At 36.1% G+C, this 15993-nt stretch overlaps 1 protein-coding gene across 9 annotated transcripts in view; it reads right to left on the bottom strand.

The window, feature by feature from the left end:
• cdk5rap2 (CDK5 regulatory subunit associated protein 2) overlaps window positions 1-13751 on the bottom strand; it is a 50025-nt gene extending 36274 nt beyond the window's left edge. For 8 of the 9 annotated variants that reach the window (XM_081390139.1, XM_081390135.1, XM_081390138.1 and 5 more), the window contains exons 1-9: window positions 13502-13751; window positions 10197-10255; window positions 6274-6323; window positions 4763-4873; window positions 4033-4109; window positions 2643-2760; window positions 2372-2553; window positions 2136-2277; window positions 1961-2014 (exon numbers count right to left, since the gene is read on the bottom strand). In XM_081390139.1, the coding sequence (XP_081246265.1) occupies window positions 1961-2014; window positions 2136-2277; window positions 2372-2553; window positions 2643-2760; window positions 4033-4109; window positions 4763-4873; window positions 6274-6323; window positions 10197-10255; window positions 13502-13554 (846 nt within the window). In that variant the 5' untranslated portion in view covers window positions 13555-13751. Of the gene's footprint in view, window positions 1-1960; window positions 2015-2135; window positions 2278-2371; window positions 2554-2642; window positions 2761-4032; window positions 4110-4762; window positions 4874-6273; window positions 6324-10196; window positions 10256-12258; window positions 12398-13501 lie in introns of those variants that run through there. The other variant, XM_081390133.1, reaches the window with a different exon arrangement.
• Between the last annotated feature and the right edge of the window lie 2242 nt (window positions 13752-15993).

Genomic DNA, 15993 nt, shown 5'->3' on the forward strand with positions numbered 1-15993 from the left:
GATCTTTACACATGATATCGTTCCATCCATCTTCCTCTGAGTCTCTCTGTCCATCTCGCTCAGCACTGAACTAACTGTGCTCTGCCCACACACAGATTTAGACCCTCTAATCCACAAACACACACAGGAAATCCTTTGGGTGATGTGCACAACGTCTGCTAACACACACACACACACACACACACACACACACACACACACACACACACACACACACACACACACACAGACAGTAATCCTCTCAGCGGGTGTCTGATGAGAAGAGTTGTATTTGGGCCACTGATGCTCATGCCGTGCCTTGGGGATGCTAAAGGTCACGCTGGAACATGTTAGTCGGGGTGGTTTCACCCGACCAATATTTCAATGTTTTTCCTTCCAAATGCTCTACAAAGGCATAATTTATGTCAATTTGGAATGCAGCATTAATACATGACACTCACTTACTGACAGATGTCTGCTTTTAAATGCTCACCTGCGCTTTGTGTGTGTGTGTTGAACAGTGCTTGTGACATCGGCTGTGCATAACTCAGTGAAAGCAGTTAAATGCACTTGCATTTCATGCGTTTATAATGCAAAATTAATCTAAACACAGTTATGTCTTAAGGTGTTAAACAGACAGGACAGAACATCTGATATGTCAAAATTGATCTGTGCTGAATAGAGTGAATGCAGCTTATTATGAATGTCATCAACAATAATAATCAAAAAGCAATAATGCTGAGAAAGAGAGAAAAATCCCTCACTGCTCTTGTCTGGAAACTTTCAGATAGCCTCCTTAAAGACCTCTTAAATGCTGAAAGCACTTTTTGTTTTTTTGCTTAATGTGTTTGTTTGTTTTTTGTTCATTTTTATTACGTACAGTTTTCATGTATGTTTTGAAGCTATATTTAGTTAAATTCTTTACATAGAATTGTTTTAATACATTTTTTTATTTTAAATATTTGAGTACTTATAATTGCACAAATAATTAAATAAAACATTTACTAAATCAACGTAAGATTTAAAGCCGGTAAACTAATTAATAAGAAAAAATATGGACTCCCGCGGAATCAGGATTGGAAAGTGAGGTGCCTAAAGATTCCCGGCCCTAAATGTTAGCATGAAACACAAGTATGAAACAGTTTATTAGTATTTTTGATAATCTGAACAACAAACCCTAAGAATTCAACTTCGGTGCATAACTCGTGCTGTGCTACAGACATGAATGACATCTTCAAATTGTGTGGTCTGAGGAGAGGTTATTACTTTTCACCAATCAGACTTACAATGTTTACCTGGCAGGCAATAAACAAGATGAAAAAAATCTCAAAGACTTGCACTGAAGGAGGGACCTGAGCCATATCTAGAGATCAAAAGATCACAAGGACTTGAGGTTGGAGTCTTGGGCCAGAACACTTAACAACCATCTAGCAATGACTAAACTGGCTAAAAATCACCTCATAAACAACTTTACAGCAACACTTTGGCAACCACCTACAACACCCTAGCATTAAAAACAATTCACTTTTCAGTTTTGATGTTTTTTTTTTTGTTTTTTTCATTTGCAACAGACACAGACTGCTGCCAACCTGCTAATCCAGCTTAGCACATTGCCCTTCTACAGGGCTCCCACACTCTTTGATCTTTCCAATCATATTTAATTACAAGGTCGGATTTTAAATTATAATTTTATAGAGATTTCTCAGGGTGGATCAGGAACCAATATTTTTTAAAGAGGTAGAACTATTATGCTCATGAGTGCACAAATGTCTATAATAAATCCTGAAACATGAATGCCACTCAAAGGATGATTCAGCTTTCAAAGGCCGCTTCCTCCCTTTACGACAATTTTGTGTCAAGTAAGAAATAGCTAATAACATGCCGCCCAATAATTCACATCATCATGCTGGCTTACTTACAAGCAAGTTTTACTCTATACACGCACTCATGAAGAGGAGCATTCTGATAGCTGTCTGCTTACCTGTTTGTCTCTTTCTGCATTTTCTCTCCCACGGTCTAGTTCTTCTCTAAGGACCTGTAAAAAAATATATATATACAAAACATCATCACTCAAGTGTTTGTGATGTGCCTTTGAGATAGCCTAAACACTGGTGTAAGAAAGCCACTGTTGTGTTTTACAAAACTAAGAGACTAACCTGTAGCTGACTGTCTTTTTGGCCAATTAGGGAGTTCAGCTGTGTCATCTGCTCTCCTATTGGCTGGTGCGGGTCATTCTTCCGAAGCTCTCCAATCATTGCATCTTGATCTTTGAGTGTCACCTGCAGTTGCTCAATAACACTGTGGAAAACATATCAGGGATTTTCAGAACTAAAAGTTACACTTTGTTAATGAATAAATTGTCTTTTAGTACTTCAATTTCTTTCTTGATCACCTCTCCTTCTCCTGAAGGGCTTGCTGGAGCTCTCTGAGCCGTTCAGGGGTGGAGCCTGAATCATCTGAGGGCCCTGATTGGTTGGCGGCCTGTTGCTTTTTCTCCAATTCAATATTTTTCACCTTCTCCTGTTCAGCAATGGTGGCCATGCTTTCCAGTTCCTCTTGGGCAGCTCGCAGAGACTGAAGAAAAAGAGAAACCCATGGTAATGACTAAAGATGAAAAACATATTCTCAACCATTTGCTACAAAAATCGTGGGGTTTGTTTTACCTCCTCCAGCTCTTGAATCCGAGTGTTGAACGCTTCTCTGAGTGAGTCCATTTCTCTGTGCATCTTCTCTCTGCCATCATCACCAACACCTCGACTGGCTAAACTCTCTAGTGCTTTCCTGAACACACAAACACATGTCATTATGATCTGTGTCTTACATCCAATGCCGTCTACATGTTCTCAATTGCAAATATTTGACCTGAAAGCCCAAATTAGTCATAACCAAGTGTTATCAGTGCAATGTTAATTTCATCACTGACAACATTTTTGAAGTTTATACAATTTTCAAATGTTAGATCTTGTTCTGTTTATAGTTTGACATGTTTCAATCTCTTTGCACATTATAGTAATTTTTTTTATATTAAATGCCATTTCAGTAAAATAAACTGAAATGAATAAGACAAAATACTTATTTTCCTGTCCCAAGTGAAGCAAAATATTGCTACTTGGAAATGAAATTACAGTCAATCAGAACAATTTGATGTTTAATGGTTATGTGGAATAGGATTTTGGACTGATTCGATTTGAATATGGGCAGAGCTACACTTCACAATCCATGCCCCATGTAAGAAAATGTTGTACATTTTAAAGTTAAATTCATTAAATCTGTTGATTTTTTTTAACAAAATCAGTGTTGACTTGAACTTGAACTTTAAATGGGACTCAAACCTCCTTTTAGTTGTGATATAGTGTCTCAGTCTACATTGCACTACATAATACTAATAATAATATAATATTATTATTATTCCTATGACAGTAATAGCCATATATTGTAAAACAATTGCACAAAAAAATTAAAGAAACTTTCATAATAAGTTTTGTCCTAATTTGCAAGAGATATGCAAGAGATAAACTCGTGAGCTTTTATTTTGACGGAAACTGCAGCCGAGCTTTTATTTTGGCGGAAAACTAGTTAACAAACGCATCTCATTACAAATCTAGTGAAATCCTGTAATCGTCAACTATGCAAATTTGAAAATAATGCGTAACTGCGTTCCCAAATGCAAGCTTAACTGCATTCATTCACTGTGAACTGAGACGCGGAGCTGATCACGTGAGCGAAGTGAGCACTTCTCTATGCGTGGCGCAAACAGACAGTCTTTTGATAAGGACCCAAAGCCTATCGCGCTTATTGACCTTATATGTTATTATGAGAAGTTTAAATATATTTTCCGGCTGCCACAGATAAATCAATGTTTGAGAAACACTGTAATCCGTCAAAAACTGGAACCAAGAGACAAAATGTCTTTTCACATGATTTGTTAGGACAGACAAGCAACAAGAAGAACAAAGAAAAAATAGGTTTTATTGCTTGATGCTGTATCATGTCGCACCAAGTTAGGATGGATAATTAGTAAAAATAGGAAGTGAACATGTAAACAAGACTTACGATGCAGACACAAGCAGTTCCTGTTTCTCAGCCAGATCTCGTTTCATTGACTCCACCTCCACTTTCAGCTCAATGTTCTACACACAGGTATAAAAGTTACTTACAATCAACAAAATAAGGTCGCTGTGCATATAACTACTGGTATCAATAGACACTTTCTCGCTGGGTAGTTATAGGAACTTAGTTATAGGAACTAGCCACTAGGGTGGTTCCCCGAGAACAAATTTTTCTATCTACATATTCTATCTATAATACTTTATTAGATAGAACTGTTATACAAAGAAAGTAGACAGTATATGAAAAAGTTTTAGCGTTTGCCATGTGGCTGATGCCCAATGTCGCTCGCTGAGCAGAAGAACATAATCCTGTTAGGTTAGTTGCATTGGATTTCCTCCTTGGCTCAGCATAGAGGTTGAGAGACTAGAGTTAGTTCGAGGAGTAAATATATAGCTTATAATCTCTATGTGTGTACACAGCTTTCTTTTTAAATGGTGGGTGCAGGTGTTTTGCATGCGTTTGGCCAATCAGCATACACTTATGTCACTGGTAGTTCCTACTGTGCTCGGTTTGACCCTACTCTGAAGAAGGAACGCCAAAAGGCGTTCCTAGAACTAAAATCTTTTCCAGTTCCTGCGATGCAAACACGCCAAAAAGGGGGTACTTCCACCATTAGATCTAGTAACAATGTCATATTTGTGCACGTGTGTTTGTGACAGTGTGCGTCAGTAACCGTTTTGTAAATGTCCTCTGTGGAGTCGTCACATTTCTGCTGCACACGTTCTTCCAGAAAATAGATCCTGAGCTTCAAGTTAAAGTTTTCCTTTTTCAGAGCTGTGATTTGCTGCAAGGGAAACACAGAAAAATTACTCAAAATATTCCTTATACATACACAGACAATACAAACAAGGAGAAAATGTACCCTAATCTTTTACTTAAGCAGTAGTTCTGGAAAATTTCAAGGAGCAAACTGGACTTTACACAATTTTAACATACACCACAGCTCTCATGGTTCATCGTAGTGATGCTAGATTCATGAACAAGTGTGTCAGATCTTTTAAATGAACCAGTTCACAAAAACCAGACTGAACAACAATGAAATGGAGAAAATCTCCATCAGAATTTTTATTCTGCCTGAACCATCCCTTCACACTGAACATTTCTGAATATTCAGTGCTTCCTCCTTACAAAACTCGGACTCATTTATGAATAAACATGAGCAGAGCTGTTCTTCAAATAACTGAATTGCAGAAAAAGAGTGAGAAAGGGGAATGTGGAGGGAGCTAAAAGAGTGTAATGAGTGTGTGTCAGTAATCAGGGTTGGCATGAGTGTGTGTGTAAGAGAGACTGCCAGGGCAGTGAACTGTGCGTCATTGTACTCCGAGCGTTTTTCACTACAACATCTGGGGCAGAAATAGGGGGAAGGGAAAGAAAGAAATACAAATGGAGTCTGGAATAACCACAAACACCACAGTGATGGGCAGTTGTACCTTCTTCTGAAAGGTCTCTGTGTTTCTACAGCACACAAACACACTTTCTCTCTCTCTCAGACACACACACACACACACATAGGAATGCACAAAGATCTTTATCTCAGTACAAAGAAATAAACCCCTTTCCTTAAATGGACAGGCAGACATTCTATACCAGAATATCATGATTGCCAAAGAAACCAAAATAGTTGCATGCTGACCTATGAAAATGAAGTTCAAAATCATCAAGAAGTAAGAAAGGCACTTAAACTGATAACAATGAGAATGTTTACACAATTATTTTTTCTCATTCAAACTTGTTTTAAGGGTTTAGATCCAAATCAATAAACAAAAAAATGCAAGAAAACTGTTTTATTTAGAAGTTTTGTGATTTGAATACCTCCAGTTGTGACGTCAAAACATAAACAGGCGTGCACATTGAGTAAGCTTAAATAACACTAAACATGATAAACGGAGATAAAGAAAATGCACAAAATTCTAAATGTGTGGATTTGGTTCTGCTTAAACTACACCGTCCCAGATGAAAAGAAAAACTGCTGCTTATTAAAAATAATCATGTAAGAATAATGAATATAAGCACTGTTTCAAAACCTTGTGAGCTGTCTATCAAGACATCATTTTTGGCATCGTAGGCACACTTTCCTAAAAAGGCTGTCTAAATGTCTCTTTATTATAAGAAAACAAACAAAAGCAAACATTCTGATTCAATTCAAGAGATTCAAGAAGTGTTCAGGTTTGTTGTTGTACTTACGTTCTCGTAATCTTTCATGTTCAGAGCTTTGGATGGAGACATCCTCTGTCCTGGAAACAAGAGGCGTTTCAGATGACAAGACAACAGACAGAAGAATAAACAAACAAGCTTCTGTTCGCTCCAGAAATGATCATTGTGTGTCTTATTTGTTATTTTCAGAGTATTCCAACCTTTGATGAAAATCTGATTATGACCATGTGGTTTGAACTTCAGAGAGAAATACAACAAGCGTGTGAGACCGCGTGTGTTTTCATAACAGATTTAAAGGTAAAAGGCTGGAGGGAGGAACAAAATATCTGCTGCTTTTCATCAAATTTTTTTACACAACAGTCTCTATAACTCAACAGAGTATTAGGGGTGTAAGAAAAAATCGATACACTTGAGTATCGCGATATTTTATTTTGCAATACTGTATCGATTTTCAAAAACGCAATATCGATTTTTTTTTTTTTTTTTTTTTACGTCCAAAAATATTCATGGTAAGACCGTAAGACAGTGGTTCACGTTTATGTTGTTTAAATCCCTACCACTAGATAGCTATGCTGAGACGCACCACTAGTGTCCTCGCCAGGCTCGCCTATAACGGTGCGTGTCCACTGGACATTTTAGGATTGACAGCGGACCGGAGAAAGCTTTGAGAGCGACCGAGAGCGTCAAAAAGTTGGGCAGTTCCTTTATACAAATATCAAGCGAAAAACGCAGTCGGCAGCCAATTGCTGTGAGGTTCGGGATGTGACGTCTGTCTTGAGAGTTTAAACATATGCAAATTGTGCCGGAGTTTATGCTGGATTTAGTGCGTAAATCATTTTGTTTACAAATTAGACGTTGTGCAGTTGTTATATATATGTTGAATATTTCATTTTGGATGTGTTTATTGTGATTATATTGGCTGGTTTTATAAAAGTTTATACAATTGAAAGCTTGGTGCATTTGGAAACAAAGTTTGTCTATTTCTAAATGTAATCGCGTGCATCGTTCACACCAAACGCGCGAATAGAGCATCTGGCGCGAGTGATTTCAATGTTAAGTCAATGCAAAGACACGTTTACGCGCGTCTGGAGGTCCGGTACGAGGCGTTTAGCGCGGCGCGGTTCGCCTCATTCGCGCGTCCAGTTCTTTTAAAATCTTTTATCACATAAAACTTGATTTCAATATATGACACATTCATTTTGTTCACTTTCATCCACTTTCATTCATTTTCGTCCAGTTCACGTTGTTGTTTTGTATTGTGACAGGGGCTATGTACCCATTTTCTTTGATTAATGCCTACTTGAGCATATAAAAATTTGCTCACTAAGAACCTGTGAACCACAATCCCAAACTGGCAGTTTGATTTTCTGTGTACTGAATTGTTTACCTAAAGTAAACTTCTTTGACTTTTATGCACATCATGTCTTTTTTTTTAAATATTTTACTTTAAAAAAATCCCAATATATCGCCTTATGCACAGTATCGAAATATATTGCAATATATTGAATCGTGACCCATGTATCGTGATACGTATCGTATCGCCAGATTCTTGCCAATACACAGCCCTACAGAGTATATAGTCCTAAATGTGCTAAAGTGTACACATATCTAAATCACTTCTTAACCTGTTAAGAGTAGACAAAAAAATGCACATTTCGAACTTAAATGGTTGTAATTAAAGAATGCTTTGGGGTATAGACGTACAATTGGTCTTGTTTTAAAGAAGACATTTGGCAGAAGTGAAATAAATTAAGAAAGTGAAACAGAAAAAAAGTTATAGAAGTTTGAGTTTGTGGAAATGTACAATGTAAAAAATTAAATTATTCATATTTTATATAAAATATATATTTTTAAAACCTGGGCTACTCTAAAACTGCAAAAAAATCAAAGTCAAAAATCTGAACACGTTTCAAAAATTAGGTTGATATCTCAAAAAATGAGCTTTCAGTTAGATTTTGTTTGGGCGCAGTACCAAACTTTTTCACTAGGTGACAACCAGACTCCATTACTGCCCATATAAGGGCGCCCTTATTTCCATATGTGGTTTGAGTGATCTGAACCATTATTTCCACAATTTTCATACAATTTATGAAGTAGACATTCTTTTCAGAAGTAATATGGGAAGTTTGGCAGATTTTGATATGAATTCAACCTCTAAGAAACATAAAAAGAACACGTATGTGCGCTATAGCTCGCAGCCACATCACAAATGGTGAATCTATTATTTTTTTCTTTATATTTAAAACATTTTCAGACCCTTTTTTCTAAAATAATTGAATGGATGATATCTTTTGAACTCTTGGCATGAAAACAAACTGAGGTTTCTACCATTCTTTCATGATTTTTCATGTTCATTGCTCAAAATAAAGGCCTGAACACGCCTTAGGAATATGAAAATATTCTTGTTGCAAATTGATAAATTACGGCTCCTCTGTAATTTATTTTGAAAATCAGTCACCAAATATGAAAACTAGAGATTGTAAGCTTTCAAATGATTAGTTTAGGTTTAGTATATGATATTACTGTTTTAAATATGTAATGGTTTTGGAGAACAAGAGAGAATGAATCCGATTCAATATCGCGATGTATTGAATTGTGATATCATTTGTGAGGTAGATGGCGATACCCGGCCCTAGTCATGTAGTAGGGCTGGGTATCGTTCAAAAAATTTCGATACCAATATCGATACCGATACCTTGATTTCGATACCGGTTCCTGAACGATACTTTTTTCGATACCAAATTTATTTTAAATCCATTTTAACAAGATTACATAACACATTACCTCAGAAAAACTTTGGTTTTATTTTTTCAGTTTGACTCATGCTCCTTAGTCAGTGAACAAAGGAACAAAAAAAAACACAAAGGAACAAAATATTCCTTATACATATACATACGGAACAAAATATTTTTTTTATAAAGAGCTCATGCTCACCAAAGCTGAATTTGTAAAAAAAAAAATACAGTAACTTGTAATATTGTGGAATAGTATTACAATTTAAAATCTTATTTGAATATATTTCAAAATGTAATTTTTTCCTGTGTTGTCAAAGCTGAATTTTCAAAATCATTACTTCAGTGTCACATGATCCTTCAGAAATATGAAAACAGTTTTTGGAAACTATGATACATTTTTTCATGATTCTTTGATGAATATAAATTTCAAAAGAACAGCATTTATTTGAAACAGAAATCTTTTGTAACATTACGCATGTTTTAAGGTCATTTTTTATCACTTTAATGCATCCTTGCTGAAAAAAAAATTCTGACCAACACATTTTTGAACGGCAGTGTACATTCAGTAAATTGCAATATAAGCACTGTCAGAGTGATCAACAAGGTATCTCTTCATTTACCAGTCAAAGACGGAGCAACTTTCTGCTCTTATGTTTACTCCGTGCACTGTCAAGGGCTTCATCATATCTGTCGAGGTACCGGTCTTTGCAGCAATTATTTTACCGCAAATACTGCACCGCGCTGTTGGCATCGAGCCTGGAGAAATGTAGCCACACTTTTTGATCGACATTTCCACATCTTTAGGGTATTGTGAGTGTGTGTACTCGCGTCTCATTGAGTATGTGCGCAAGTTTGTGTGTGTGTGCTCGCGACTCATATGAGAATGTGCGTGGACAGTTTGTGTGCGCGCGCGCGTCTCATATGAGTAACTTATGTGCGCAAAGAGTTTCGCGCGTCTCGTGAGTGTAGAGTTTGCGTGTATGTGCGTGAGCGACTTTAGGCGTGTCGTTGTGCATTTCATATGTATTTGTTTGAGCACTGACATTGACGAGTTAACCCCTTAGGTATCGAAATCTGGTACCGAAAAACAAGTCATTTTTCGATACTCGATAGTATCGAGGCAATTCGGTCGGTACCTAAAAAGTATCGAACTCGGTACCCAGCCCTAGTCATGTAGTGCTCAACAGATTATATTAAAAGATAGGAGGAAATGTCTACCTGTTATGTTGTCCATGCTGAAGTTGCTGCTGCTCAGAGACTCTGGCAGTCTGGAAATACTGCAACATAAACACCCACACACACAACGACAAATATAAGTTACACATACACAGAGACAAAAGTAAAACAGCAAGAAAAATACACTGAAATCACAATAAATCCCAAACCTGTCAGCATTCATCTATGAAACAGGTGCAAATATCCAGTACAAAGCGTCTATTCTACTTTACTATCCAGCTCATGAAAACGCGCACAAACAGTGAAAGAATGGACGGTGCATATGTCTGTGGAATGGATGCTATTCATAATCCAACCTCAAGGCTGGGAACAGGAGCAGAAACAATGTGAGTGTGCTATCATAACTTTAAAGTGCAGCGCTGGCTACAAGCAAGAGCATGATGTAAGCAGGCTGTCTGAAACTAATGTGAATGTACAGATCACAGCATCTTTATGTTGTGTGTGTGTGTGTGTGTGTTTGCTGTGACTCTTGGCTTCCTAACAAGTTCAATCCCCTTCACTCATCAGACGTTCAGACCTAAGGCAAGCCCATTAGGACACTCGGCACACTGAACTTACATAAGACAGACAGAAGAGCCTCACACGTCAAATCTGATGCATTCTTGAATTTCTTATGAAACCAGACCAATTTACAGGCCTTTATTTTGGATTATTGAGATTATTGGCATTTCTGGCGTTTCAAAAATTGTACCAACAGACCTATTCTCAATGGATAATGCATAATTTTGTGAATTTTGTGTAAAAATATAATTCTTAAAAAATAAATGTAAAAATAATCATATGTCTAAGTCTCATTTGCTGGTTAATTGGATTATATCATACAAGTAAGTCTATATTATATAAATATGTGTGTAGATATATGCAGAAGTTAAACTGTCGTGCACAAAGTTCATATTATCTTCAGATCATGCATGTTTGTTTATTAGCCTACAATTTTTATTTTAACTACTAATAACAGTGTAGCACAGATTTTACCATGTTTAAAAAAATAGAGATTGACCAAAATGTATAATCTCTCTCTGACACATAATTATAATTTTTATGTTGTTGAAACTGACAAACAATTATAAACAGCCTAATTGTTCTACTAACAATACCAACAGTACATATTATGATTTTACAATAAATATAATTATAATAATAGACTTTCAAATCATTTTTACTGAAGAATCAATTATCAGTCCATCTCTAGTTGAATTTTCTCTCTAATCAGCAAGAAAATGTGTAAAAAGTACATATCAGCATCAGCCACTGACAAAACCCCAACACAACCCTCAAATTGACCATTACATCCTATTTGTGTGTACATAACAGTAACACAAACAAAAATATGGCCTAAAAATATAACAACTTCCATAATATTCATATAGCATTCAATCATTAAAATCACACATTCATGTGAAAATCTGCTCAACATGCAAACTGTGTCTATTATTGTCTATGACAGGGCTCTCCAAGCTCGGTCCTGGAGGGCCACTGTCCTGCAGAGTTTAAAGAAACACACCTGGGCTATGACATTGTCTATTATGTATTGTAACAGACAGTATTTTGAGGATGGAGCCAAACAGATGCACGACCTTCAGCCGCTCCACAACACAACACATCACAGCCAAACAACTTCCTCTTCTCACGTTTTCCTGCACTGTTAGCATTGAGCTAGCCACAAACTATCACAAAACTGTTTCATAGGTTTTACATACGAGTCAGAGTTTCAGAAACATATCTGAATTGGTTAAAAGCTCCTATCAGATGTCAGGGAATAAGGCAGCAGACTGATATCAGCTTTCATCTTGTGTTTCCCCTCACAGGCTGACCAGCTGGTTTATAAAAGTGACACTACAATGACACAACCATCAGGACAGCATAAATGGACTGATCTCGAACTTGACAATTAAACCCAACTCTTACCCATTAAAGACCTCTTGAACTTGGCAAAGTCTGATCTCTGAATTTAAGCACCATAAGAGTGATCTAATGCAAATCTACACATCTACAGCACTAACTCTATACACAGCAGCACAGGTGTAACAGTGTAATAACCTACCTACATCAGTCCTTCATGGTCACATGGCCACAGAAAAGTAAAAGACAGAGATCAGTGCGTCAGATAATAAACAGGAGCGCTTTTCCGCTATATGTGTGTGTATAATCCAGGAAGGAAGCAGTGTGTTTTCTTCTTTGACAGCGCATGATCAACTCACAACTCATAACAAGCCAGTCTCTCTCTCTCTCTCTCTCTCTCTCTCTCTCTCTCTCTCTCTCATCATTTCTCAACAACACAACTTGTGCCACTTCAGAGACAGAAACTATATGCAATGCATTAATTGCATTCTGTGCACCCGTAAACTAAATAAACCAATACAGTATTCTCGTCTGGTTGCATTGCATTCAATGCATATGCCTGTATTTACTACAAGCACTTTTATTATAATGCATACTAAAAACTATTTAATGCAGACAACTATATTTAATGCATTGCACTTGCATTTACAAAATGTTGTTGTTACTCCATTTTAATGATCTCTCCTGTCAAGGTTTGTTGATCATGGGTTGTGCCCGTACACACTGTCCAAGGTATTTTTAACATGTATTTGACTCCTGAACACAGTAAACAATGTAAAAAAACAGCCTCGTGTGCCCAGATGCTTTAGAGATCAAGTTGTTCCTGCTATATTTAACTAAGAGGATCATGTGTTTTGTTTTTAACACGGGGGCTATGAGCATCAAACTTCAACACCAGCCAAACTAAGACAAACAACATAGTATACCACAAAAGCTGGATAAGACTACTCAAATTAAACACAAAATGTCAATGCAAAATAATAAACATTTATAAGTAACGTTATACACATATTATTACCATAATAATTTATTAATTAAAACTGAACCAGACACGATCAGAAGCTGTCAAGAATGCACATTAACTGTCAGAATGATAACAAAAACATCAATGCAATTGCATACTTTCTGAGAAAATACAAAATTAAAATCGTATTCACCAACTATATCAGCGGTTACATGAAGTAACGTTACAGATATAAAATAAATGTATAACTTAACGGTTTAATGTGCAGCAATAGGAACATATTCATAACAAGCTCACCGTGGTTAACATTAGCTCATATCTTTGTCGAGGTGATTACCAGTAAACATTTTGAAATTCTAATGTTGAATAAACAGAATAAGAAAACTACTGTTGTGATTAATTTAAATGTTTCCCTTCAAGCTAACATGCTAACGCTACCTGACAGACTGTGACAGAAATTTAAAAAAATAAACCGCTTCACCTCAGATTGATGTCAAACGGGAGCGTTTGATCCTCTCCGACCACAGAATCCATTCTGGATCAAAATAATAGTGTCTTGTATTATCTATGAACAGTATTTCTCTCAAAACATGACGTCCGTTGTGATATTTTTGAACTATGAGCGGTAGATTATGGATGTAATTTCAAAGCAGACGTTGGAACCGCCATTTTAAAATCCGTGACATCACCGTGCGTGCTCGCTCAAAGTTTGGCTTACGACATTACGCTGTGGCGACGGAGAGAGCTCATAAATATTAATTAGATTATATCCTCAGATGATTGGACAGATTAGTTCGATTAGACCGCCTCTGCTTCACTGTTATTGGCTGTCAAGTAACTTGTAACCAGAGCCATAGAGAGAGATGGCTCTGCTTGTAACATACCACCGAACCGAACTGTGGTATTATTCATTTAAATCATCCGTTAATATATATTACTTGTTGAATTAATAAACTTTAAACTTATATAGGAGTGAGTTTATTATTGATCGCATTCTAATGAAGATTGAAAAAATGATGTGAATATTAGCCTACCTACACCTTTATTTTATTTTATTTTAAACAAAAGCAATAGCAGTACAGAGCACATAAGGGGCATTTAAAAATGTAATGTGTGTGTTTCATCTTGTTTTGTATATATTTTTATTAATAATGTTTCCATGCTAGCAAGTGCAAAGTGCAAACGTAAAGGCAGAGACGGTAAAGGTTTTTTGTAAATAGACTATTTGCTGCCATCTACCGGCAGCAGACACTAAATACAGAATCAGAAGAGCTTCAACAGAAAACTTATTAAATACTATTTAATCTTATTTACAAACAAATACATGTGTTTTTTTTTACATTTAAATTATTTAACATTAAAACATAAAAAAAGTTAATTTTGTACCACCTTTCTACAACAGCCATATATTAGGCTAGAAATGGGTTGAGTTTTAATACCTTTTGAAAACCAACCAAAAGTGTCAGTTTTTTGGGGGACCATCTAAGGAATAAACACACTAAATAATAGTCCATAATGAAAATGTAAACATGCAGAAAGGTTTATGTGAGGTTTGGAAAGTCCCCATCAACTGATGAACAAAACCCTGCGTGCAATGGAAAATGTGTGGTTTGGATGTCTCTGTGTGTGCTTTTGTGAAATGTGTGTCTGTGGTTATGTGGGCTTCACTGTGTAAGAGAAACACTCTTGCCTAAAGAGGATAAGAGTGTTAGCTAGCCTAAATGTCCTAAACGTAAATGCATGCGAGAAGTGAATTATACTCATGTTGTTCCTAAGTATTTCAAATGCTTCACCAATGAATCACCTCTTAATTTACATTTTAAATAAAATATATATTTTATCCAAAGCAACTTACAAATGAGGAATACATTCATCAGTATATATTCATACATTCATCTTAAGCAGACAATAGATGAGCTAGTAAAACACAGTTTCTGGATGATGTTTGAAATTGATGTTTGATTTTTTTACTTAATAATTATTCAATGTATTAAAATATGTTTTTTATTATTTTAATACATACACTCTTAAAGGGGTGGTATAATGCCCTTTTCACAAGATGTAAAATAAGTCTTTGGTGTCCCCAGAGTGTGTATGTGAAGTTTTAGCTAAAAAACACAGATATTTTTATATAGCATGTTAAAATGGTCAGTTTTTGAGGGTAAGCAAAAACGCGCCGATTTGTGTCTGTTCCTTTAAATGCAAATGAGCTGCTGCTCCCGGCACAGGGGGCGGAGCTTCAACAGCTTGCACTCACTCAGACATGCACTGAACATTTCAAAAACTTTCAGCTTTTTATGTTCAAACCATAGTCAGACAATGATGGAGAGACTCAAGAAGAAGTGACAACATGTAGAAGCAACAGGACGTTTCTGAATGGTTAGTTGATACATGTAGCTTATGTGTAGTTATCTTCTAGTCATTGATTAGCATATTCTGTCATGATAATCTATGTCGTGTAACTTAGTCCCTACCAGCCGTTTGTTGTAGTCCTTAAAAAGCGATTTCTTTAAAAGTAAATATCTTCCTTTGCTTTGAACTTTGAGCGTTGTAACTTTGCAGATGTTGTTAATGCTCAAACAGCAACATTACACACTAACTAAAGTTAGAAAAGTAAAATCATAATCAACCACTCCTGGTATAATAGTTCCAAAAATTGGTTTGTGCAGCGATACTACAGAAGAACCATTCTGGTTCACCAAATAACCTTTCAATGTTATGTTATAAGAACCTTTTTTTTATACTGTGAAGAATATTTTAATAATCTAAAAATAATAATTCCACCATAAATAACCTTTTGTGTAATAGAAATGTTCCATTAGGTTCTTCATGGAACATAAATTCCAATAAAGAACCTTTATTTTTAAGAGTAGGCTCCAAAAGTTTGAGACCTACGCTAAAATGCTTCAGAAAATTGTCCAAAAAACAATCTGTGTGAAATATTTAACTAAAAAAATGTATAGACTTCTAAAC

The sequence above is a fragment of the Scardinius erythrophthalmus genome (assembly GCF_964197995.2).
Source record: "Scardinius erythrophthalmus genome assembly, chromosome: 17".
NCBI lineage: Eukaryota > Metazoa > Chordata > Actinopteri > Cypriniformes > Leuciscidae > Scardinius > Scardinius erythrophthalmus.